A 24301-nucleotide genomic window follows, 5' to 3' on the forward strand; every position below is an offset into this window, starting at 1 on the left:
ACTCTATCCCCAGCTTCCTCTTCCGTCACACCAACCCTCTGCATGAACCCTCCGTGAACCTTCTCTGCGGTGTTCCTGTTTTCCTCCTGCCTGTCAGCTTCGTCTTCATCATCCCAAAGTCTCCATCCTCACTTACCAATCTACCCCTCCTGACTTCCTCAGTTCCACAGTTCCTTCCTGTTGACATCCTATCACATTTCTCTAGATCCACAATGAAACAGTGTAACTTGTGAACTTCTCTATACTTCTTCATCAACACTGCTGCTCGCTGATCATCACCTCTCCCCTTAACCTAGCTTCAACAGCGTAGCTTCACGGTTTGACTCATCAACGTTATCCCTCTGTAGTTACTACAGCTCTGGACCTTTGTTCTTGAAAATCAATGCCACTTCACTTCTTCTGCATTTCTCAGGCATCCCCTCACGCTCCAGAACTGTGTTAAATTCTGTTCAAATGTCCTCTCTCTGAGGCATCTCCATGACATCTGGACCACCCGCCTTTCCACTCTTCATCCTCTTCACAGCTACCCTCTCTTCCTCCTTATTAATCCTCTGAACTTCTGTCTCTCTCGTTTTCTTCATTTATTCAAAGCACATTTTTCCTAACACACTCTCTTCACTTTTTAGTGTATTTCTACCTTTGATACAGCTCGATCTTTCTATCGAGCCAATCAGTACCAGTCCTGTTCTCCTTCCATGTGTTGTATCTAAGAAAAATGATCTCACACAAGGAGATGTTGGTAAAGAGAAGCATTTAGAGATGTGTGGTATTAGAAATGCCAGCCAATCCATACAGAAAATAGAAAGAAACATAATCAGCTGCTGGGGAGATTTAGAAGATTTGTGACATTATGGACAAGTGCATACTTTTCAGTTCACATTGTTATGCTGGATTAGCAATTCCATTAATGAAATTTTCAGAAAGGAACAAGCATGGTCCAGATTACTGAGTGGATGTACAGGAGGCAGAGATCGGCTATAGCTTACTGTCTCAGCTTGCCTGTTTGTCAAAGCTGCCACACCCTTAACTTCAACAAAATGTCAACAAAATCCAAATTGATGCTATATTGACAAAAAAAAAAAAGAAAAGAAAGAAAGATGATACCTTGTACAATTGTTAAGAATGAAAAATTCAGCTAGAAATCCCAAACCATTTTTATACTAGACTTTAAACAGTATTTATGGGAGAGTGCTGTTGGAGCCAGTCTCAAGTAACAACAATTACTTATCCTTCTGACGCCAGCGTGCTTCTTCTGGCTAGGTGACGCATCTGTGGATGCAGTAAATGGCTGGGAGTGCTGTTAGAGGTGATGTAAGTCGAAATATTGTGCTTTCAGATGAGAAATGCAGGTTCTACTTTTCACAGGTAAATGATGCATGCAGAGGAAACAAATAAAAAACCCACAGGCAGCTGTAGCAGAAAGGAGACTATTTACAGATTTTTAGCCATTCAGAGCCATGACACAGTCAGCCAGCAAGTGCAAAAGATTTGTCAAAATTATGTCCTATCCATAGACTGTATACAAAAGATGGAAATGACCATATTTAAACCGGACGGTGAAAAGTCATTTAGCTGACGCGATCAATCTGGATTATCAAATCGCACTCATAAGTGCTTGTCCACAACTGCTAATTACTGCTAACAAGCTAATAAATACACTAATAAAACTGTAATTTCCCTTATAAAACCTCGAAACAGGCCAATTTATTTATCAGATCATAAATAGCTCAGTCACAACTAAGCTCTGGTGATGCCTACCTAACATCAGCTAGCCTGTTTTGGCTTGGCTAACACCCCTAACATTAAGCTTAAAAAAACCTAAATACAAAGGTTATTTCAGAAATACATGTGTTGTACAGTTCTTAAGAAGGAGGAAATTACCAACAGGGCCAAAACCATTGTTCTGTGCCAACCTTTAAACTTCAGTCATGGGGTGGGGTTTGTTTTCAGAGCTAGCCTCAAGTGGCCATCAGAGGAACTGCAGGCTTTGCAATTCCGTGTTCCTTTTTCAGTCCTAGTTCATCGTAATATAACATTGTAGTTTTAGTCATGATGAGTAAATGCAAATTGTCCAATAGATAAAAGGCTTACATCCAAACCTTTAGTCTACTTTGTTGCTGCACTGTGTTAAGATTCAGATAGTAAAAGTTGAAACCTCCACAGGGCTTTTTTTCTACACAAAAATAGATCAGGAATCAATAACTCTGTTAATAATGAACTGGACATATAAACAGAATTGATAAAAAAAAGTCCTAAATAATATTCACATTCCTTCTTATCAGTATGTAGAATCTGCTTCCATTTAATTGGCCATTGAGGCTAAAGCTGCACAATACAAGGAGACTAAACAAATACGTTCAGAAAGCTGTCTCAGTCCTGTGGGTAGAGCTGGACAATCACTACACAGTCGTGCAGTGGAGGATACTGTCAAAACTTCTCTCTACCATTTATGTCTCCCACCTTTTAAATAGTGTTTGGTTTGCTAGAGGGGCATCATTATCCCACCCAGAGGATGAGATAGACTAAAGGCTCCGCTGAACATTACAGGACATTACATTACATCCTTTGTGCTTAAGCTATACAATTTTCACTTTCCACAATCTGGAGCAACAATTACCCTAAAGGGATTAATGAAAAGGTTTTTTTTGAGCAGCCTGTGCTTGATAGCTTGCTTACATTAGCATTTAGCTCTAAGCAACAACCAGATCTAAATCTCTTTACCACTCAGCCTGTACAGCCTAACTACAGGTTTGATTGCATTCCAATTAGTCTAGTTCCCCTTGAAAAGAGCTCAAGCAGTATATACAACCATAAAGTTTTAGACAGACAATGTCCGGTCAGTTTTGCAATCTGTATACTATAGAACACACTCTGTGATCCACTCTCGATTTAGATAAGTCCCTGAAAAAGGGTACTTGCTATCAGAAAGCACATATCTCTGCCTTTAACTCGGAGAGCTGAATCATGCATGAAAGAGAATCTTACTTTCTCTGGATTTGCTCATTTTAAATTGTGGGAACAAAGAACTGATAGCGGGGACGCAGGAGAACAGAGATATTGTTTGTTCTCCAGCAGAGTTCCTGTCGGCTCTGTCTGTTTGTATTCATCTCCAGAGCAACTGCAGCAGTGCATGAATCAGCTTGAACATGGCAAACTGTGAAGGAATGCTTCAATTATGAAAAAAGACAATCCCGTCTATGCAGGCGTGCAGCATAGACAGATTTCATCACATCACTATAAAACAGACAGCTGTTGATGTCATGCGCTGAATCTTGTTGAGTCATGTTAATCGGGGCAACAGCAGAACTTTGAATGTTAAATCCTCCACTCCCATTTACCAGGCTTTAGGTATGACGTTTGTGTCACGCTTAATGAAACATCTCTCTTTATCTCAGGGTTGAATTCTTTATTAAAGATGGGTGGATGAGGTGGAGTCACACTATGAGTAAACTAGTTTAGATGCTGGTGATGGCAACAAGCCTAACATAAAAAGGGGTACAGCTAGCTTGTTCAAAAGGTGTGTTTTTCAAACTCCCTACCAAATAAAGTACAAGGGTTGTGTCCATAAAAGCATTTGGTAAACAAGTTCTCCACTGAGCCCAAGGAGTGCTCATAGACAGCATAAAATCCAGCCTAAGGGGCTTAAAGTGAAATCAAGTGCCTCAGACCTCTGTTGTTTTTAAATGCCACCAAGAGGCAATAGCTGTGTTTGCACAAAGACTTCCAGCAAATAGCTCAACATACTGAACATGATACAATCACCAGTTGCAAAGGGAAAGATGTGTATTTCCAAACTGGTTGATAAATGGTTCCTGGAGGTTGTTGCCAGTCAATGGGTTGCAAAGAGGCTGTACCAAAAAAAAGAAAGAAAACGCCTTATGATCGCTTTGGTCAATGGCAGATTGCTGCAGTCACCTTAAGTTTGCATGGAAGGTCCTGACTTGTCTGCAAACACTTGTTACCTAAATGCCGAGCAGTAAAAGTTGAAAAAGTGTGATGCAACCCAGAAACTGAGCACGTACACTTTCAAAGTAAAGGTTGCGAAATGAGTGATTAAACGTAAAAATCCATCACGAGTTGAAGATGTAATCAGATCAGATAGGATGCAGGATTAATATTACAGAGAAAACTTTTGCAATGGATTTATTTCTCCACCCTAGAGCTAAATCCACGTCTATCTTCTTAAGCTTTTAAAGGAATAAAGTGTATAAAACATTCTTTTCCTGAGCTTGAGTGGTTCTATTTCTAGCCAACAAACAACTTTGTCTGGTTGCTAAATAAGACACTTAGCTTCAGAACTTAGAACAGATCAAGATAATCTATCCCGAAGGTAAAAATAAAAAAATAAAAAATTAGCTTAGTAATACAATGTAGCTTTTTTAAAGAAATTTATGTGAAACATTCTAGAAATATTTTTTTACTTACTTTATTTTATTAATTGATTTTCTTGTTTTTAGCTAGCGCTCTATTATTTTAAACTCCCCTTATTATGCTAAACTGATCTGTTTCCAGGCTACTTCTACACAACATCATCTATGTCTATGAATTAACACATAAGAGACAAATTATCTAATTAATTACATAATTTCCTAAATAAAGACTGAATACAGAGAAAATAAAAAGAGGCAAATGGCAACTGATTGCTTCTTCATTACAAATGTTTAATGAGGGGTTTTGATTTTTTTTTAGTTTTATATTCTTTTTTTATTCAAAATGCTTTACTTCTCCTCTTCCACTTGTCTTCCAGTCTTTATGCAAAAAAAGCTATCCAGCCCACAGATAAAAGAACTGCCTTAAGCATTCCTTTAGCATAACATGGTCTTTTTTTATTTTCCCTTTCTTCTTATGTTAAACTCATAATGTGTGCTTTGGCTCTCTGTGCTTTTTTTAATCCTCTCGCCACTGAAAAAAGTCAGTGGAACTTGGTTACTTTTTAACAAAGACACACCAATACAACACATACCAAAAATATTCTCACAGACACAGGGTCAGTCCGACAGTAACCTGCTGTGTGTTTGCTGAGAAAAAAAAAATCCAATTGTAAAATGATATACAATAAATGACAGCCAATGTTTTTCACTTTTTGTTCTTAATAAAAAATGTATATAACACACAAATAAAAGGTTTCTTCCAACTCCTAATAAGTTATGTCTCTCACAGCCAGGAAGTTTCCTTTGGCCCGCTGCTGGGTGTTTAGTTTCCCAAGTACAATATAAGAACAAGGGCCCAGTCCCATCTGTTATACTCAGATACTCAGCGAACCCAAGTCACCTTTATGTTTCCTCTCACGCCCACCGCTCTGCAGAAGCCGCAAATGTTGTCTGAGCCATTTATCATGCTAGTGCCAAGCCAACAGAATCAAGAATAAGACTGGTAAACCCTCTGCACTTTTCAAAATACAAATCATGACAAAAATCTATGGTTCTTAGCTGCTATTTCTAATTATATTGTAAAAAAAATGCATTAGGCCTTTAATTTCTGCATCAAATGGTTCAAATAATAACAGCCCTCTCTCTTAGATTAGACATTTATGAATACATTTCTGTGTTCCATTAAGTCCCTAACTAAATGTTAAACTCATGTTCCGGACTTGTGGCTGTGCTGTTTACTGTGTCTTTGCTGATGCATTTTGCAGGCCTTCTCTCTTCAACCCCAACCCAGACTGCTTGACCCAATATGCCTGCGTCCTGTGACAGAAGATAAAGTACTATTAAATCTACCACCTCCAGAATGGTCAATGCTGTTTTTTCTTTTCTACGTTTTTTCCCCTCTTGGACTGACAGATTGAAAGTTTTCGCTCAGGCATACAGTGCAAAAACATGCCTTAACTCATTGTTACTCAGCCATGCTGGCACCTAACTTGTACCTTTGCCGAAGGTACATTTAGTCCAACACTTAAGTTCACTCTTGAATATCTTTAAAAAATAAAGAATTACGAAGGTTCACACCAAAATTTTAAAACTTTGTAAACCAACATCAGGATACTCTTCCTAAGGTAAAACCCAGACTTTACTTCTTGTATCCCCACAAGCTCACATGTTCACTGACAATTAGATTAGCTGCAATGAAACTTGGCAACACGTGTGGTCCGGGGACAGATGTGTCCTAATGATTTCCAGCATGGCTGAATGTTTTGACTGTGAACATGGAAAGTATGAAAATAGCTGTTCTTAGTGGCTCATGTGGAGCAGGGAAATTATTTTACTGCTATTGTTAAATAATTGTCATCATTACCATTGCATTAATAATATAATCTGGAGTTTATATTGCATTCAGGGGTTAAACAGTGTCTCTTTCAGAAAGACTGAGTTGCAGGCTGACAGGAAGTTGTATGCAGAAGTGAAAGCAGGAAGTTATTTTGAGCAGCAGGCTAAGACGAGGCTTTAACAATGTAACAGATAGCTTTAAGAAGGCTTTAAGGTTTTATGCACACAGGTATTAAATTAACTTTGTATTCCAGGTGCAGTTATAACTATTTTATACATATTGCATATCTGTGCTTATTTGAGTTGATGTTCAGGTTCTTTAAAGGTCTTAAGCTTCATCTAGTGAGAGTGTCTAGATGATACATGCTGAGGGAAAACTAGAACATAGAAGGAATTGCAATACATGCTTACAAAACACTTATATATCAGATCATTTTATATTAAGGTTTTAGTAGAGGTTCTTGGTTAAAACATTTATTTAGTAGAAGACATACACATAGTCTCAGTGAGCTTCTGGTCTGGTAAAAGGTCAGAAGTGCAACAGGTGAATTGAGAAAGAGCATTTGAGGACGAGACACAGACAGTAGGTGAAGAGGTGACACAAAGAGCATGTGAGGTCGTGACACACACACACATAGAGTTAAATTTATTTAGAGGAGAGATTACTCATGTCTGGTTGTAACTGCAAAAGTGTCTCGGTAAAAGAGGAACCGTTCCTTGTTGTCTCGGCAAGAAAGAGGAACAAGACAAGAACTGAAAGGTAGACAGGAAGGGCTAGCCATGAAAATAGAAGATGATCTTCTGGGTTAAAAGTCTGATCTATGTATAAAATGTATCTGTGACGCATGAAGGGGCGTCAGTAAATCAAACCCTGATGCTATAAAATATCTGTTCATGCTTTGATTAAGTCGAGGACTACTGGCTGTCTGCGTACAGAGTGTCTTCCCACACGTGTGTTCATTAAAATCATTGTTGGACCAAGATCCTCTGGACCATGGGTGGTGTGTACTCTCCTTCCTCAATTTTGAACCTTAACACTCATATTTGTCACAAAAATTCCAAAGATCTGGAATACTACAGAGGTTCTCCCATTATAAAAGAGGGGAACCAAGTGACTTAATTGTCATGCCTAGGAAAACCCCCGGCATTGCTATAGTAACTTGTAATGTCTGTTACTGCTTTAAATTTAAATACAGTACACAGCATGTCAGGTGAAATTGTAGCTATAGAACACAGTGAAATGAAAAAAAAGTGATATACTTTATCGCCTAAACGTGGATTGAGCTACAAGAATATCAAACTGTATACATCAACATATGCACCACATTTTTAAAAAGGTTAAACTTATGCATCTGCAATTTCATCCGGAAACATGTTTAAAGGATATATTGATAATAATAAGACCAACATTTACATTTAACATCACCTAAATATTTTGCTTGCTTATGGCAGCCCTAATTCTAAGTAATAGTAATTTGTAATGCCTTACTGTAGCCTGTGAGAGCATTTCTCTCCTCTAGATGTAGCTGATTAAGCAACCATCTAATGCTGATTGGTACAGGAGGGCAGGTTTTGATATTTATCGGGCTGTCTGTGTCATCATCACCACGATCTGGTATGACTTCATAATTCTATTCTGCCAAGCCACAAAGCTGCTGATGCAACTTCAGTTATTCACTCTGCTTGCTTGCATTGGCCTATGAGTCATAAAACCTCGAATAGGTGTTCAATTATCCCGGGATGAACTTATGCCTTGGTTATTATGAAGTTCAAACTTTGCGCGGTCAGAGGTCAGAATGGGTTTGACTTTGAGGTTTTCCTGTACAGCAATCAAGAAAAGGAGAAGAGAAAAAAGGGAAGTTTGGCTAAATCAGCACTTTCTTGAACTCCTGAGTTCATAACTGAAAACATCCATGAGATGTCAGTGCGCCCCAGGGTGGCTGTGGCTACAATGTAGCTTGCCATCACCAGTGTGTGAATGTGTGTGTGAATGGGTGGATGACTGGATATGTAAAGCGCTTTGGGGTCCTTAGGGACTAGTAAAAGCGCTATATAAATACAGGCCATTTACCATTACCATTTTTGTTATTTTTGGTCCTATTGTATGCGCCGTATAAAGCAAACACAAAAAATAGTTCTTCAGGCATGCCGTCCTTATCTCTCCTCTTCACTGTCTGTCACCTTCCCTCCATCGATAAAGTTTTGCTAAGTGTTGCACAACGAAACTTTGGGTCCTCCGCCTTGTCCCACTCTACGCTCTCTGACGCATCGTGCACAAACGTCAGCTGCAGCTTCTGTTGGGAGTGGGAAACTTCAAACAAGGGCGGGGCGGTGGTGCTAAGCGGTGTGAAACAGAGGTGTGTGTGTCAGCTTTAAGTACCGCGCAGGACATTCCAGGACACCCTTAAAATTCTGATCCACGAACGGAGCGCATTAAGACGAAAAGTTTCCAAAAGTTCTCACAGGCTGAGAGATAGCTACTCACGACGACATCCAGGTCTCATCGTTGATCCAAAGAAGAATCCATACAGAGAAAGTAAGTTTTTCAACCACTCGCATTTTGTTTTCTTAAGACAGATGTTGAAGTCAGGCACAGGCGTAAAGTTGTGCGCATTCTTTCTTGGTTTTGTTACAGTTAAACTCTTACTGGATCTTTCTCCACGGGGAAAAACAAGTTAGGAAAGCTCGAATTTGAGGGCTATGTTCATCATTACAATTAGCCACCTCATCTAATTTGTGTCCAGTAGAAAGAACATGTCTGGTGACCCCACCTTCCAAACTCTAAGACGTTTTTTGTTGTTTAAACGTTTTCTACGTTCATTTAAAATCAAACAAACACAGTCAATTAGTTCAGGTATTTTCATGGCTTCAGCTTTTTTGGTTGGCAGCCAGCTGCTGCAGCTCATCCCTTTCTTTTCTCAATGACCTAGACGATGTGTAGTGTATAGGATTTAAGCAATATCTCTATGTACTTAAAAAAAATTACACTGGAACTCCAGGGATTTGTTGCGACAGTTTAATAATCAGTCAGTTTTACATGGGACCAAACTCACTGGACAAACAAGCCAGTTGAAGCTGGTTTTACTGTAGAAAAGATAAAGTTAAATTTGTAGGGGGCATATCAGAACCTAGTAGGCATACCAGCCATGCTAACAAAAACTGGAAGAAAAGTGCAGGACTGCGGAGATACAGAGCAAAGTACAATGGAAGAAAGTGATATGAGTGGTAGTGAGAGTAGCAAAGGGAGGACGAGATGAAGAATACTTCATTTCAAGCTTGGCTGATGGCTGTATTACAGTATAGATCATTTTAAGTTTGTGCATTAGAGTGTGAGCAAGGGAAGAGAAAGGCTGCCAAAAAATTAGGCTTGTGAAATGACTTTTCATGGTTCTAGGGGGTTCAGTGGATGTCTCTAATTGGCCAATTTTAGACCACCTTGGTGCAAGAGGAAGATAAGGCTTCATTTTAAAAAGGACAAAAAACACTTGTAAGTTGCTTGTTTACTTAGTTATGTTTCAAAAGATCCTGTAATAGCTCATATGGAGGGTGTTTGTTTTTCTGCCTCGCTTCCTTTTTTTTTTAGATTCAGTGAGCCTAACAGTATCGACTTGAGCTTTGGGTGAGGTCACTGTGTGAAAAACATACAGCTTTATCATTTTCCGTCAGGATTCAGATGAACTCAGGAAGCCACAGAGTTAAAAAATACAAAACGTGACCGACACACAGATGGTGCACACATGCATTGATTTTAAAAGCTTTGAGGCTATGAGGCGCCCCTCCCTCTTCCTCAGCTGTTGTCTGCCCTTTGACCTCTGCCCTTTCCACCCTGTGTCGTGACATGCAAATAGTTACCCTTGAAAATCAGCTCAGCCACACTGGATCAGCAGCTCCCATCTGTCTGCGTTATCATCTAAACATTCCTGTAATGCTTTTTTACTTCGCCGGTCAAACCTGTACCTGTAAACTGGTATGCTGAAGTTATGTACAGAAATGATTGAATGTGTGGTAACTGTCCAATCACAGTTCACTCACTATAACTAGAAATGATCTCCAAAGTAAGCCCTAAATGTTACCTTGTATCTTGTTTATAGGGAAACTTAGGGTTACCCCCAAAGCTAAGGAGCATATTATTAGTTAACTACAGTACAGTTCATGCTTAAGTTCAAAAGTATCAACATTGCCTAGAAGTAAAGATGCTCATGTTCTGCTGACGGCAGCTCATGTTTAGGTGGTTGTGAATCAGAAGGTAGAGCCGATCATCTAGTAACCGGAAGATTAGCGGTTCAGTCCCTGGTTGCACAGGTCGGTATGCTAAAGTATCCTTGGGCAACATACTGAACAACCACATTTCTGACTGTGTATGCTAATGTTAGATCAAAAAGCACTCAGACGTAGAAATAACGTGCTTTTGATGAATTAATAAATGAATGGGTGAAAGCCACATGCTCAAGTAGAGTAGAAAAGAGCTATATAAGAACCAGTCCATTCACCAGTAAGAACTGGTAACAAGCACACACATGCACATACATATATGTTCATGGCTATTTAAATTGTATTGCTCTATAAACCACGTGTCTGCTATTAACGTTTCATTAACAACACTGTTTTCTCCCAACAATGTGCATCACTGCAGCTCATTACAGTTTACATGTGCTAACAAAACTTCACTGATGGTTTGTTTTTGAAAAACAAAATAGCTTTCACATTTGCAAAGTTGCATGTCACACACAGCTTGTGATTTTGTTTTGATAGAGAGAAGATGCAGATGGTAAAACCAAAAGAAGGACTGAGGGAAAACCGTCTCCTCCCTCAGATTTGCATTCTAGTAAACACAAGAACGAGCGAGGAAGGTCAGGCCAATCCTCAAAGAGACTAACGATCTCATTCCGCTGTGATTATTAGTGCAGTGTATGAGGGTGGGGATGTGACAGTATGATAAATGCTCGTAAGGTGCACGACCCTGTCCACTTGCGCTTGCAGTCAATGTGCACGCAAAAAGACATCACGAGCACAGCAGCTACACTGCTCTCCAGCAGCTGAGGCGCAGCAGATTGAATCCAGCTGCTCGAAGCAGTTATGTTCGCTCACGCAGAGCACCTAAGAAGGAAGAATGGCGAAATTCCCCGAAATTGTTCGGGAAGGACTTGCAGCTGAGTAGAGTCCATGTCAGGAATGTAGTAATTAATGAAACTAAGAAACAAGGAAACTGTTCATTTAGTCCATCGCATTGTTTTTATTACAAAGATATGAAATAAATTGGACTGCCTGTGGCCTCTCATTACTTGTGAGCAGTTAATTGGCATAAAATATTAACTGTATGTGTACTTAATTAATCTCATTTCTTTCTATTATTGTGGGGTCTTTACTTTACTATATATATGTTGGGAACTGGCCGATAAAAAAAAAAAACTGAATGAAAATTGAATTTTAGTGAATTAAAAGACCAGAGAATAGTGCATATAATCGGTACCCAAAATTCTTCTCTTTAGAATTACAGTTAACATTTTTTCATGTGTTTTCCAGAATGCCAGGTGAGCGGTTAACAGTAAGAACTACATCAGAGATTGGGCGATTCCCCGGAGCAGCCCCACCCACAAGGGTGGAGCTGACCATCCAGAATGAGGGTGAGAAGAAGCGGGAGGAGGGGGGCTGTCTATGGTGGCTCAGAAAGATGTGCCCGTGCTGCTGTAAGCACCCAAACGCCACCTCATATGATGTCACAGATAAGGTGGAATTCACCAAACTCCCAACCCCTGCCGCCATCGTAGATCCCCCCAAGCCGAAGCCCGAGAACGGAGAGGCAAAGGAAACAGATGGTAACGACACTTATTTTAAACTGTGTGAAAACATGACATTGTCTTTGGCATCAAATCTGATATTCACTCCTCTCCTGTTAGAAGGGAAGCTGTCAGTGTGTTCGGTGGACCTATTGAGTTCCAAGGCAGGTCAGAACAGACAGGAGCATCACACTGACCTGTATCACCGGGATGAGCTGATCCTTCGCAGAGGCCAGACCTTCCAGATAGAGGTTGAGCTCAACAGGCCCTTCAGTACTGACACTGACAAGCTGTACCTGGAGCTGAAAACAGGTATGAAGCCAGTGGCTGGACAGTGTCCATCTTTTTAAAACCAAAATATGAAGAAAAATAAATTAAAAATTGTAACAATGAGTATGATCAATAGTTTTTTTTAGCCATTTAAAAGACAGTTTTAAAAGTAACAGATGCACATTGTAATTAAGTGTATGTGGGAAACATTGCATGTGGGAGATAACATTTAACGCTGATGTTACTGGAAGGTAAGTCATTCAATAAAACGCTGCTTTCGATTTTTCATAGGAAAAGTGCCACTAACTATTTGTAAACGTTTTTTTGCGTTTAAAATTGTTGGATTGCCTTTTAACCAAAATTAGCTTCATTTGCAAACACAAGAAAGAAACCAGCGACTGCTCAAATCATGGGAAATACGGTCCAAATGTTGTGCATAGCTAGCACATTTGATTTCAGCAGCAGCTCATGGCTGCACAACAAGTTCTGGATTCCACCCAGCAGCCCGCAGTCTTAACAGTTTCCAGGCCTCGGTACACTGGACACCTCCCTCTGGTATTTACAGACCTCACGCTACACACTCTGGCAATACATCACCACCCAGAAGTGATTTGCTCCTTCTGCTGTGATAGCTTCATGGGGAGAGGGGAGGAAAAAAGAAACAAAGTGTCTGAGCTCTCCACATTCAGCAGACTGGCTGCCATCAGTGGGCAGGGAACAGGCTCGAAGTGTTGCTCCAAAAGCAGTGATTTTTATCAGTAAAGCTTTCAAAGCTGTTGTTTTGAGCAGAAAAGAGACACTGTTTTTCATCATTTTCATGCTTTAAAAAAAAGTATGCTAAAAAAAAGTATTCAGAGGTGAGAGAGGAAGGGAGGGGTGTCCTGGATGCGGTCAAATGGAGAACAATGGTTTCTTGGTAAACTCCGTATTTCTGTTTGGACGAATGGTCGTCCAGCAGGGTTGCACAAAGCAAGCAGCTCGGAGGAGAACATCCAGAGGGTTTTAATCTAACTAATGGATTTGCTAGTCCATGAGAAAAACACATTTAAAGGAACATTAAAGCTAAATAATCACTCATACAAATGTGCACGCTTTCTGTGGAGATGTGCACATCCTGGAGTTTTGGAGGCTTTCCAGGCCCACGCTAGTGTTTACTCTTGGAACCCACACATAGCTGGGCCAAAGACTATCATACACATGTGGTTTACAGTTTGGAATGGTTGCCATACACTGGAAATAACATAAAATTACTGTGATGTGAAAAGGTTTGCAACCAGATTTTGTAAGGAGGTCTCTTTGCTGTTGTTGCTGCTGCCTTATTTGATCAAAATCTTCAAGGTTAGCTTATAATTACAAATAAGCGAAAACAGGAAAACACTTTTTGGAGCTGTGCAGGTTAAATTTTCATTCAAAAACATAAAGCAAAGATATTTTACCACATCCTTGACAAGGTTATGTGCATGCACTCATACACACAAAGTACACTCAAATACACCTGACTGTGTCCTGACTCAAGTTTTACATTTAAAAGACAAATTCTCTGACTGTCTTTAAAACATTGAATGCCATGAATATGAATTTAAATGTACTTTTTGTAAAAACTCTTCATAACTCTTCATAAAGTGTATTTGAAAAGAACCTCTGCCACAAGGTGGCAGCATTTTAGCAAAGAAGTTGCAGTTGTTTACAACTATTTTTGAAATCCTTTGTCATCGCAATCAGTGTTGAATGTAACGCTTTCCAAAGTAACATGTTGCTCTATCGTATTACATTTACACAATCCAGTAATTACAAGTTTATTGTCACTTGCATTACAAAGCTTTTTCGTTATTTGCACAACCCAGACAGAAAAAAAAAGAAAAAACATGCTACATTGAGCTGATTTCAGTTCTTGTCAAGAGGAGGAAAATGGTGGAGCTATGGACGTTACTTTTATCTTTATTGCATAAACTGACAGGAGCATGATGGTAAAGTGCATACTGCGTCCAGAACGGAAATAACTACGTAATACTATAATGCAACTTCAGCTCTTTGCAAGCATCTGCACAGATAGCATGCTAACACAAGCCAAGAACCTAGGGTGATGATAAAGAGTGAATGCTAACCCCAGCCCAGCAGCCCGAACTTCAGCATGTGATAGATCAGTGATGAACAGTCCGGCTTCAGCCTCCATTTTTACCTGTTCATGCTAACAAGCACAACACTAAGCCTGGATTCTCTGACTCGCTGTAACATCTTCAACATCTTCAACCGTAGTTAATATCTCTGCAACATTTAGAAGGATTTCAATTATTAAACAAGTGCTTTGACTATTAGTAGTTTGAGTAGAAATATACAAATAAATTTAAAAAAAAAAGGGAATAATATGGTTATGTATCTGTTTGGTGTAGGTTCCCTGCCCTTGGTATCCAAAGGGACCCATGTCATCATTCCGCTGGTGAAGCACCTGGAAGATGAACGCTGGGAGGCCAAAATTGTAGAGCAGAACGGCAATAAGATCAAGCTGTCCATCAACTCTCCAGCCAACGCTGTGATCGGCCTTTACGAGCTCACTGTGACAACTTCTTCGCTCAAAGGCGACGCCACAACTACTTACACCTCCAGCAAGAACATTGTCATGCTCTTCAACCCTTGGTGTGAAGGTAAGCTGGCACCAATGGGAACAGGGAAGGCGGGGGTGGGTGTGGGTGGATTGAAGCCAGGGAATGTGGAAGACAGGAAGGAAAGAAGACGACTCACAGATGATTGGAAAAATAAAAAAAGAGAAGACGTGTGACCTTACATACCATTCCAGAAATGAATTACTTACTATCTGGATTTATGTTAGGCTTTAGGTAGAATTGAGTATCTGAAAAAGTCAATATTTTTCTGGGAGCAGCAGATTCCATCTGTCTAACTGCGAATACTCAGATAAAATGAATGCCTGTATAGCCATTTAATCTCCTAGAGCAGCTCTGGTATAATATTACACTTGGGTGATAGAGGCCAAGTCAGTCCACGAGTGTGTTGTTGCCCATGAATAGCAACAGCGTGACTATGTGTGTCTATGTGACTGTGGTCTGTTATGCAACTCCCCCGGCTTGGACCAAAACTTCTGCCGTATTTGGTTTAGCCACAAGTGAGAGCATGACTTTCACCTGCATTGGAGATCAAAACCGTTTGGGTGTAAGATGAGGGAGACCTTTAGCGGGGTCATTCGATATGCAGATATGATTGCTAATTGTGTATGCCTAAATGCCTGCTGTTCAAAGAGCTGAAAGCACCATGACTTAAGAAAACAAACAAGGAAATTGGGAACATTTCTACAGAACAGAGGCACAGCAGAGAAAAATACATTCAGAAAAAGCTGAAAAAATGCTGCACGTAGCACAGACTACAATGGAAATGAAGCCAGGGTGGACTATAAGTAATGGAGATGGCTGAAAGAAAAGAAAAACCCTTTTAGGTGCTTCGGTTACTAATAAAGCTCCAGAAGTTGGCCGTCTGTCCCTGGTGTCCTGGGAAACACTGGAGACATTAAGTGTGTCGACTGGCTTGGAAAGCCCCCTCCACAAGAGCTGGCAGAGGCAGAGAGGGAGGTCTGGGCATCTCTCTTGAGACTGCTGCCCCAGTGACATTGGTGGGTGGGTGGATGGATGGATGGATGGATGGGTGAGTGGATGGATGGATGAACAGATGGATGGATGGATGGATGGATGGATGGATGACAAATAACGATGAAGGACCACACCACCTGGAGGATTACCACACCAGTTATCTGTGTCATAACTTTGGCCAGCATCAAATAATCTGGACTAGTGAGGTTCAGTCTAAATATAACAGCAGATAGTTGTAATGCTTTTAGGGGATGAAACTGTCACCTAATGATTTTATGTTATTTCCTAATTTGGATAATACATTACCATTTATTTGAAGGAGTATTTTTTGTGCATATTTCAAATTCTCTTTATGTGGCTTTATTCATGTGATATTCAATCTTGTGTACTGTGCTTTTTTCAGTAGAACTGGTTTGATATGAATTCTTGGTACAATAAGACATTCTTCAGCCACTTATTGGGCACTCATTGAAATAAAAAATTGTCTGTTATTGACTTTTTTTAAAAACTTTCTTTCATAGTTTTTCAATGTTTGTTGCACATGCAGTTTCCTAGAGGGTTAGACTTACAATGTAGTCTTTCACTCCTGCAGAAAACATTTTTCTTTGAAGGGTTCAACAGCTAGAGGGGCTTTTCCTCTTTCAAAGAGAAAAAAGGAAAAAAAATGCCTCTACAGAAAGCTCACAATGGCACAGAAGCTCAGCATGATGGACATGCTGAGCTTCAGACAGCATTGCGAGTGTGTGATTCTTAGAAAGACAGGGGTCAGCACTTGTGCTAACTTGTCAGGCATGGTGGGTAAAGCTTCTCTGGGCTGGTGAAAGCAGCATGGTTACTGAGTTTTCATGTCTTCCAAATTAAACCCTCAGTTAGAAATCCCATAATCAGAGTCATGTCTCCCTCCCCTCGCCCCAAACCAGTCAGGACAGATGGCTGCCCCTCCCTGTGCCCGGTTCTGCAGGAGGTTTCTTCCTGTTAAAAGAGAGTTTTTCCTTCCCACTGTTGCCAAAGTGCTTGCTCATATATTATTATTGTATGGTCTTTACCTTACAATATAAAACACATTGAGGTGACTTTTGTTCCAATTTAGCACTATATAACTACAATTGAATTGAATTATTATCGTCTTCTTGCCAGTGGCCAGCAAGAGGGACCAAATGTCTAATTTAGCTTTTTTACCTTGATATAAGTTATGTGAAGCCTGGCCCTTGCTTCTATCTGCTAATCTTAACCCTATTCAAAGCTCCACTAAGAAATTCAACCGTAGAGTGTCTTGTTGTACATTCTCAGAACTGCTATCTTAGACCCAAACTTCTATTTTTTTTCTTTGATATTCGACAGAAAAAAGCACATTTGCAATGCAGCAAAATAAAAGAGAAAAGAAAAGAAAAAACAGTGGACCTGGTTGTGATAAAAAGCCTGTGTGTCTTTCATTATGGGGTTGCTGCTTTTGGCGGCATGCCCAATCTCCTTTTCCCTCTTTCAATCTCCTCTTCCCTAGACCAATCTCTCCCTCACACTCATAAAAGTCAAAATCCTACAATTACTGTATGAAGCGCCATGGGGCGAGCTCGCAGAAATCCTTACAGCTGGTGACAACCTGTCCTCTCCCTTGCTTTTACTGCCTCCGTGTGTATTTCCTTCCCGTTTTTATGCCTCTCCCTCCCTGTTTTGTACCTTTCTTGCTATCTGCTGACCTGACCTTCACTCTGACTCTTGGACCTCCTCCCTAACATCTTCCTCTATGAATCTATTTCTTCCCACATTCCAGGAATTTTTTAGCAAGATATGAAAACCACAATTATCACAGCTGCCAGATACTATCAGCTTCATCCCTTAAAATCTCGAGACAATATGTTATGCTTCACTCTCTCTCTCCTCCTCCTCCTCTTCTTTTCCCACCCAAGCATAACTTCCCCTCTTCCTCTCCTATGCCCCCCGTACTTTGTTAAATCTCTTCCTTCCACTTGCATTTTCTTATGTCCATCTCAAACAGTCTGTTACTTTTACTGCTTTTCCTTTCTTTCTCTTTGTCCCGTTCCTCGTCCCCACCCATGGGCATTTTCAAGGTGGTGACAGTAACAGATAAAAAGGGATGGAAAAAGAAACACATAGATTCGGGTGAGGGGCACACACCCAAGTCTGGAGTGCTGAGGTCACCAAAACCAGACTTTTTCCCATAAGTGAGTGTGGGCCTCACTGCAAGATCTATGCAGTCATTGTGTTTCTTAACCATTTCCTGGCCTTGGGAACTTTTTTCACATGATAAGTAAGAAAAAAACACATTCTTGAGTTGTTCAGTCACAAAGGAGGTGAATAAAGCAGGGATTTTAGGTCATTTTCACAAACAGGGGGGGAGCTCGAATGTTTCCGTTCATTAAAAGAAATTTAAAACATCTACTTAAAAAAAGGGTTTCCTTGTATTCCCTGGTTTAATTAGACTGAACGTCAGGGATAACCACATAAATGTACTTAACTGTGCATGCATTATTGAAAGCCTGTTCTTGGAGGATTACATTTTCAGTGACATGAAGCTAAATAAGAGCAAATTCCTGTGTTTCTAGAGGACAGCGTGTTCCTGGATAACGAGGAGGAGAGGAAGGAGTATGTGCTGAATGACACTGGGAGGATTTACTACGGAACGGAGAAACAAATCGGTGCTCGCACGTGGAATTTCGGACAGGTACAAGCTATGAAGAGCAAGCTTGGTTTCTAAGCTATCATTACACGATTATGACCCTGTGGCACTTACCCTGTTTGTTCCTGCTGAAGATGGAATTATTTTAAACTGTTCCCAGTACCTATATTTTCATTGTGTTTTTCAGTAGCTGGTAATTTCTGTTTAAAAACAAAATGTTTTCATTTTTTTTTTACAGTATTCAGTGTTCACAGGACAATTCTCCAAACTTTGGTTTCATAGTGAATTTTTTTCTTCATTGTAGTTTCATGAGGGAATCCTGGAAGCATGTCTGTTTATCATGGAGAAGAGTGAAATGCCGCCATCTGGTCGAGGGGATCCGGTCAACGTGGTCAGGGTCATATCTGCCATGGTGAGCTAATATACAAAAGAAAGATGTTTTTTCTAGAAAAAGTAGGAAAAAAATACAGGAAATGCAATGACCGTGTCACTGTGTCCTTTTTAGATAAATGCTCAGGATGACTACGGTGTTCTAGTTGGAAACTGGTCAGGTGATTACTCTGATGGAGTCTCACCTACGGCGTGGAGCAGCAGCGTGGAGATCCTGAGGAAATACCACTCGACCAATGGAACGCCTGTGTCATATGGACAGTGCTGGGTCTTCTCTGGGATCACTACAACAGGTGATTATGAGGAAAAAAACATTAAAAAGGAAGGGTGCTGGATGGCTGAGAGAAAGTTAAGAGTGTGTCTGTGGTGAAACCTTAAACTTTAGTAGGCAGTCGCAAGCCTTAGAAGGCATGCGAATGGATTGTACTGTATGTTCGGCTTGTGTGTGTAAAAAAGCTGCAAAGAATACCCAAGAGTGGGTCTTGGTGTGGATGTCAATTTAATTACAAATCCACAAATTTATTATAATCATGGCTTTTTGTCAGTCTGTGTCTTTGCATTAGCTCTCACAGTAACTCTGTCATAGAGCACTTCATATTCACTGTGTGTGCATCCAGGGAAGCTTGCATGATAGCTAGCTGACCCTAGCACATAATATTGCCCCTGACAGCAAGTCATAGCTTTTATGCACTCCAAATACCTTGCATTGGCATTCTTAACATACCATCTATATTTGTCACAGATAGAGCCACATGTGTTGCTTTCATTCAACCAGAATAATGAAATTCCTTGCTGCCTAAAGTATTACCATCTGAAAATCTAACTCAAGTATCAAATGGCCTTGCAGAAATAAATTTTAATTGATCTATTTATATCTGTGTCTTTGGTTTTAGTGCTGCGCTGCCTTGGCATTCCTTCCCGCAGTGTGACCAACTTCCAGTCAGCACATGATACCGACGTATCCCTTACTACAGATGTATACCTTAATGAGAATTTGGAGCCAATTGACTATCTCAATAGAGACTCTGTTTGGTAAGATATAGAGCTTTACGTAGAATGGCATCCTGCCATGAAAATCATCTAAACCTATGCTAAAGAAATGTTCTAAAATGTTCTTGAAAATCCCCAAGTTGAAATTTCTTTTAAAAGTGCATAGGCTTGTCTTGTATCTATGTGTTCTTTTATGCTGTATTACTGGTATCCTACAAGAGCCCTTAGACATTCTGTCTGCATTTTCCATATCCCTATAACTGCCTGAACACCCGTTCACTATAACTGTGGAACAGGGCACATGTTGTGAATGTAGCTAATGTAACAAAAACTAAACCCATATCCTTAATTCCTATTAAATTGTTAAGATGTGTTTCACTTCTACAAAAATTGCCAGCTATGTTTAAAGTCAGTAAAATATATCTACAAATGCCACCAAAAGTCTCTAATGAACACTTTGCATTTTATACAAAAAATTAAAGTGTAAAATTGTGGCATATAAACAAGCTAACTGCTTTATGCTAAGCTAAGCTAACTACATGCTAATTGTATTATTATATTAACCTAAAAGGAACAGTTTAATTTACTTAAATTCAAAATACCTAAACTCTGTCTAACTGTAGGAATTTCCACGTATGGAATGACTGCTGGATGGCCAGACCAGACTTACCTCCAGGTAATGGAGGCTGGCAGGCCGTAGACGCCACTCCCCAGGAAACTAGCCAGGGCACCTTCCGCTGTGGCCCTGCTTCTGTGAACGCCATCCGCTCTGGCCATGTCTACCTTAAACATGACACGCCGTTTGTCTTTGCTGAGGTGAGTGCGTGTTCTTGAACTCTTTGTTGTTTTGCATGTACTAGATATAGATATGTAAGAATTTCAGAAGTGGTCTTTGCAGCTTGAACCGTCAGCAAAAGATGAATCACGTAATCATATGTAAAAAGGGTAACCTGTTCTGTTTGAGCTTATTGTGTTTATTGGTATTTTTCTGGCAGGTCAACAGTGACAAAATTTACTGGCAGAGAAACCTGGACGGCACATTTAAACAGATCTACAGTGAAAAGAAAGCTGTCGGCCACTGCATCAGCACCAAAGCGGTGGGCTCTGATAAGCGGGCAGATATCACATCCTTGTACAAACATGAAGAAGGTACTGGCAGCTATTTTTTACTTGTCTAATTGTAAGTCTACCTTAGACTGATGTTCCAGAAACAGACAGAATCATTTCTGCACCACCTGGAAATATCTTAATAAGCAGTGATTTAGTCCTGTCATTCTCTATAGATCATTTTGTTGAACTTATTCAACCCTCATCAACTGTTCACCTGCTCTCCACAATTCTTTAAATATAGCTCTCTGTTTGTTTTCATTGGAAAGACTTTGCACCATATCTCTTGCATATGTCAGTAAATCCTGAAACCTCTGACAGAATGAGGTGCACTTACATTCTCCTCCCTCTACTAGATTCAGAAGAAGAACGCATTGCAGTAGAGACTGCAAGTCGCTATGGCAGCAAGCCAGATGTCTATTCCACACCAGTGGCAGAAGATGTGTCAGTGGAGGTAAAGGTGGATGGCGAGGGACCCAGGGTGGGTGCTGATGCCCAGTTGAAAATTCTGGTGAAAAATCTAAGCTCACAGCCCCGCCAGGCAACAATCCACAGCCAGGTGGCTGTCATGTACTACACTGGAGTGCTGAAGGGAACCATCAAGAAGGAGCAGATGCCTGTGGAGCTTTCGCCTAATGAAGGTTGGATTTCGAGCTCAATTATGAAGCTGCACTATCTATGTAGGGTTTTGGTCTTAGTCGTTATTGTCAAAACCTCTTCAGTACAATTTGATGTGAAATTAGCAACATCTAGGCCCAGTTAGAGTAAAAAAGATGATACGTTTTGGCGCGATTAGGAGAGCCTCACCTCTGTGATTAACAATTGCTACCTTTTGTTTGGATTTTCTCTTGCTTATCAAGACTGGTTTCAAACAAACCCAAGGGTGAAAGCTAAAATGCTAAACTCAAGGCTTTAAAATAATAGGACAAAACTTCCATCTTTTAGCTCTTGCTGCTCTCGCATCACAAAAAAAAAACAAGTTACTAAAGGTCTGGAAAACTTTATTCATAAATGAAAGGTAGAAGATGTGAAATACTAACATTTTATGTCATGTTTAATTAAATTAGTTTGTTAAACAAATATTTTAATCTAAAAAGTGTTAAAGTAAATAAAGGCTAAGAAGATAAAACTGTGTGATACTAAATCAAGCAACAGTCATTTTATTACTCATAACTGCAGCTCTTTGTTTAGATGTGAAAAAAGATAAGGTAACAAGAGTTTTGGAAATGCACAGTCATGAAGAAAATTGGGGACAGGATCATTTTTAATCAAACTGAAACCTGAAGTGGAAAATCAAACTTATTTTCTGAAACCTTTACATTGTGCTTAGGCTAGGCTAGCTCGTCCTGTGGGAAGTTACTTGAGCCAAGCTAACTAGCAGCTAGCTGCTGTTCCAAAATGTCTAAGCATTCATTTAAATTGAAAACAACAACAACAAAATTTGCTTTTTTTCCCATCACATAGAGAAAACCATTGACTGGGTCCTGACCTACCAACAATACCAGAGCCAGCTGGTGGATCAAGCAGCCTTCATGCTAACCCTGTGCGGAAGAGTCACTGAAACGAAGCAAGTGCTAGCTAACCAGACAACTTTCAGGCTTCGCACACCTGACATCACCATCACAGTAAGATTTCATTTTTCCCCCCTTATTCATACAGTGAGCATTATTTTAACACAACATGCATAACATTTATTTCTATTAAAGGTATCCCTCTTGACTAATTTAACTCTTTCTCTGGCAGCCTATTGGAGACGCCGTTGTTGGTAAAGAGATGGCTGCCAAGATTACTTTCACCAACCCCCTGCCATCTACACTGAAGGGAGTGGTGTTCAGAGTGGAGGGCCTGGGCCTTCAGGAGGGCCATGAGGTGGTCGTGGGGTAAGAACAAGTCTTTCTCTTTTTTGCCTCCCTTTCTCTTCCACTAACATTTTTGTGTCGAGACTAACGTTTCATTTCATCCTGCCCCTCTCAGTGACGTCGGCGCCCACTCCAAAGTGACGCTGACAGAGCACTTCATCCCCTCCCAACCTGGACCCAGGAAGCTGGTGGCGTCCCTCGACTGTGAACAGCTCTCACAAGTGCATGGAGTGGCTGACATTGTTGTTCTTGAACAATGAAAGGCACCACAATGATCAGCTTCTCGCACAACACTTATTTCTTATAAAATATCAACTGACAATGCCTCATCATATTAAGTGTGCTAAGTTCCCATATCTTGAGCTATACTGTTTGTTTTTTATTGCAGAAAATGTTTAATTTTTGATATTCATAAAACTATTAATAGATGATTTACTGTAGCATTATCAGTATTACTACTATTTTTACATTTTAAATAACAGAAATTCACACTTGTGTCTTGCTGTGGAAGAATTGTAATAGACGTGTGACAAGGTGCTTTTTGACTAACAAGGGTTTGTATCCTTAGACTTCTAAAACAAGTCCATTTGAAGACACTGAAAAAAACCTGTGAAGGTGCAGAAAGTCAGGCAACATTGAGCTAATGTAAATACTATATATGTTGCTAGTCATAATGTGAAAACTGTTGTCTGACAAAATGAACCTCACATGGCTTATATGAAGGGAGGGAACTGTGACGTGCTTGGAAAGGGAACGATGCTGACTTTGGCAAATGTAACGTTTAAATGTACCAATTCAGAAAACAGAAAATGATGTCGTCTGCAAGGACACAGATTACCACTTATTTCAACTGTCAAATGAAATGAAAAGTCCGCCTTTATTAAAAACCCAAACCCCTCAAATGTCTGCATATCCGAAACGAGACCATTTATCTACTTGGAATGTTTTGGGTTTTCTATCATCTGTGCTGTGTCTTTAATAAAAGTCACACTAAAATGATGTTGCAGCTCTTTATTAAACAAGCCTGTGCTGGTTAAAGCCGATGTAAGCCTCTCAGAGGAAACAGGAAACTTTCCACTTTTGCAATTGAACAATGTTTTATGGCGCAAAAAAAAGAGAGTGACTAATTTCAGCCTTACAAATTATGGTGGGTGACACACCTTTACTGCGTTTCACCAATCAGGATGAGTAATGTATTCCCAGGTACTTAAAGCTGACTGTGCTAAGGCAGTGGCTCATAGTTTTAGCATTTTTTACAGAGAAATACTGCGCCCTTTATGCCACTCGACTCGTTTAACAGCTCTAATTTGTAGCTCTCTTTCACATTCAAGGCATTAGAAAATGTACGAGTTCATAAAGGAAGTAATCGCTGTCATTGAAGCCATCAGAGAAAGATGTCAGATCATATTCCTTGCAGTGCTATGAACTCACGTATTTCCTGAATTCCAGTTCATCAAGCATTGTGACG

At 40.1% G+C, this 24301-nt stretch overlaps 1 protein-coding gene across 1 annotated transcript; it reads left to right on the plus strand.

Moving 5' to 3' along the window:
* The first annotated feature begins 8498 nt into the window (after positions 1-8498).
* tgm1l1 (transglutaminase 1 like 1) lies at positions 8499-23832 on the plus strand. Its single transcript, XM_082513974.1, has 14 exons — positions 8499-8742; positions 11730-12022; positions 12104-12295; positions 14644-14895; positions 18414-18532; positions 18792-18899; positions 18993-19170; positions 19771-19909; positions 20491-20683; positions 20863-21016; positions 21331-21615; positions 22439-22599; positions 22718-22854; positions 22949-23832. Exons 2-14 carry the CDS (start codon positions 11731-11733, stop codon positions 23091-23093), a joined length of 2355 nt encoding a protein of 784 aa, XP_082370100.1. The 5' UTR covers positions 8499-8742; position 11730; the 3' UTR covers positions 23094-23832.
* Positions 23833-24301: the final 469 nt, after the last annotated feature.

The sequence above is a fragment of the Aulonocara stuartgranti genome (genome assembly GCF_965226115.1).
Source record: "Aulonocara stuartgranti genome assembly, chromosome: 18".
NCBI classification, from domain to species: domain Eukaryota; kingdom Metazoa; phylum Chordata; class Actinopteri; order Cichliformes; family Cichlidae; genus Aulonocara; species Aulonocara stuartgranti.

What these genes read in the sequence shown, in the direction of transcription:
- tgm1l1 (XM_082513974.1), top strand. Translation starts at nt 11,731, where the DNA reads ATGCCAGGTGAGCGGTTAACAGTAAGAACTACATCAGAGATTGGGCGA. An exon ending in TCAGGGTCATATCTGCCATG is followed by an intron (nt 18,900 to 18,992) that starts GTGAGCTAATAT and finishes TGTCCTTTTTAG; the next exon opens with ATAAATGCTCAGGATGACTA. An exon ending in GGAGCTTTCGCCTAATGAAG is followed by an intron (nt 21,616 to 22,438) that starts GTTGGATTTCGA and finishes CCCATCACATAG; the next exon opens with AGAAAACCATTGACTGGGTC.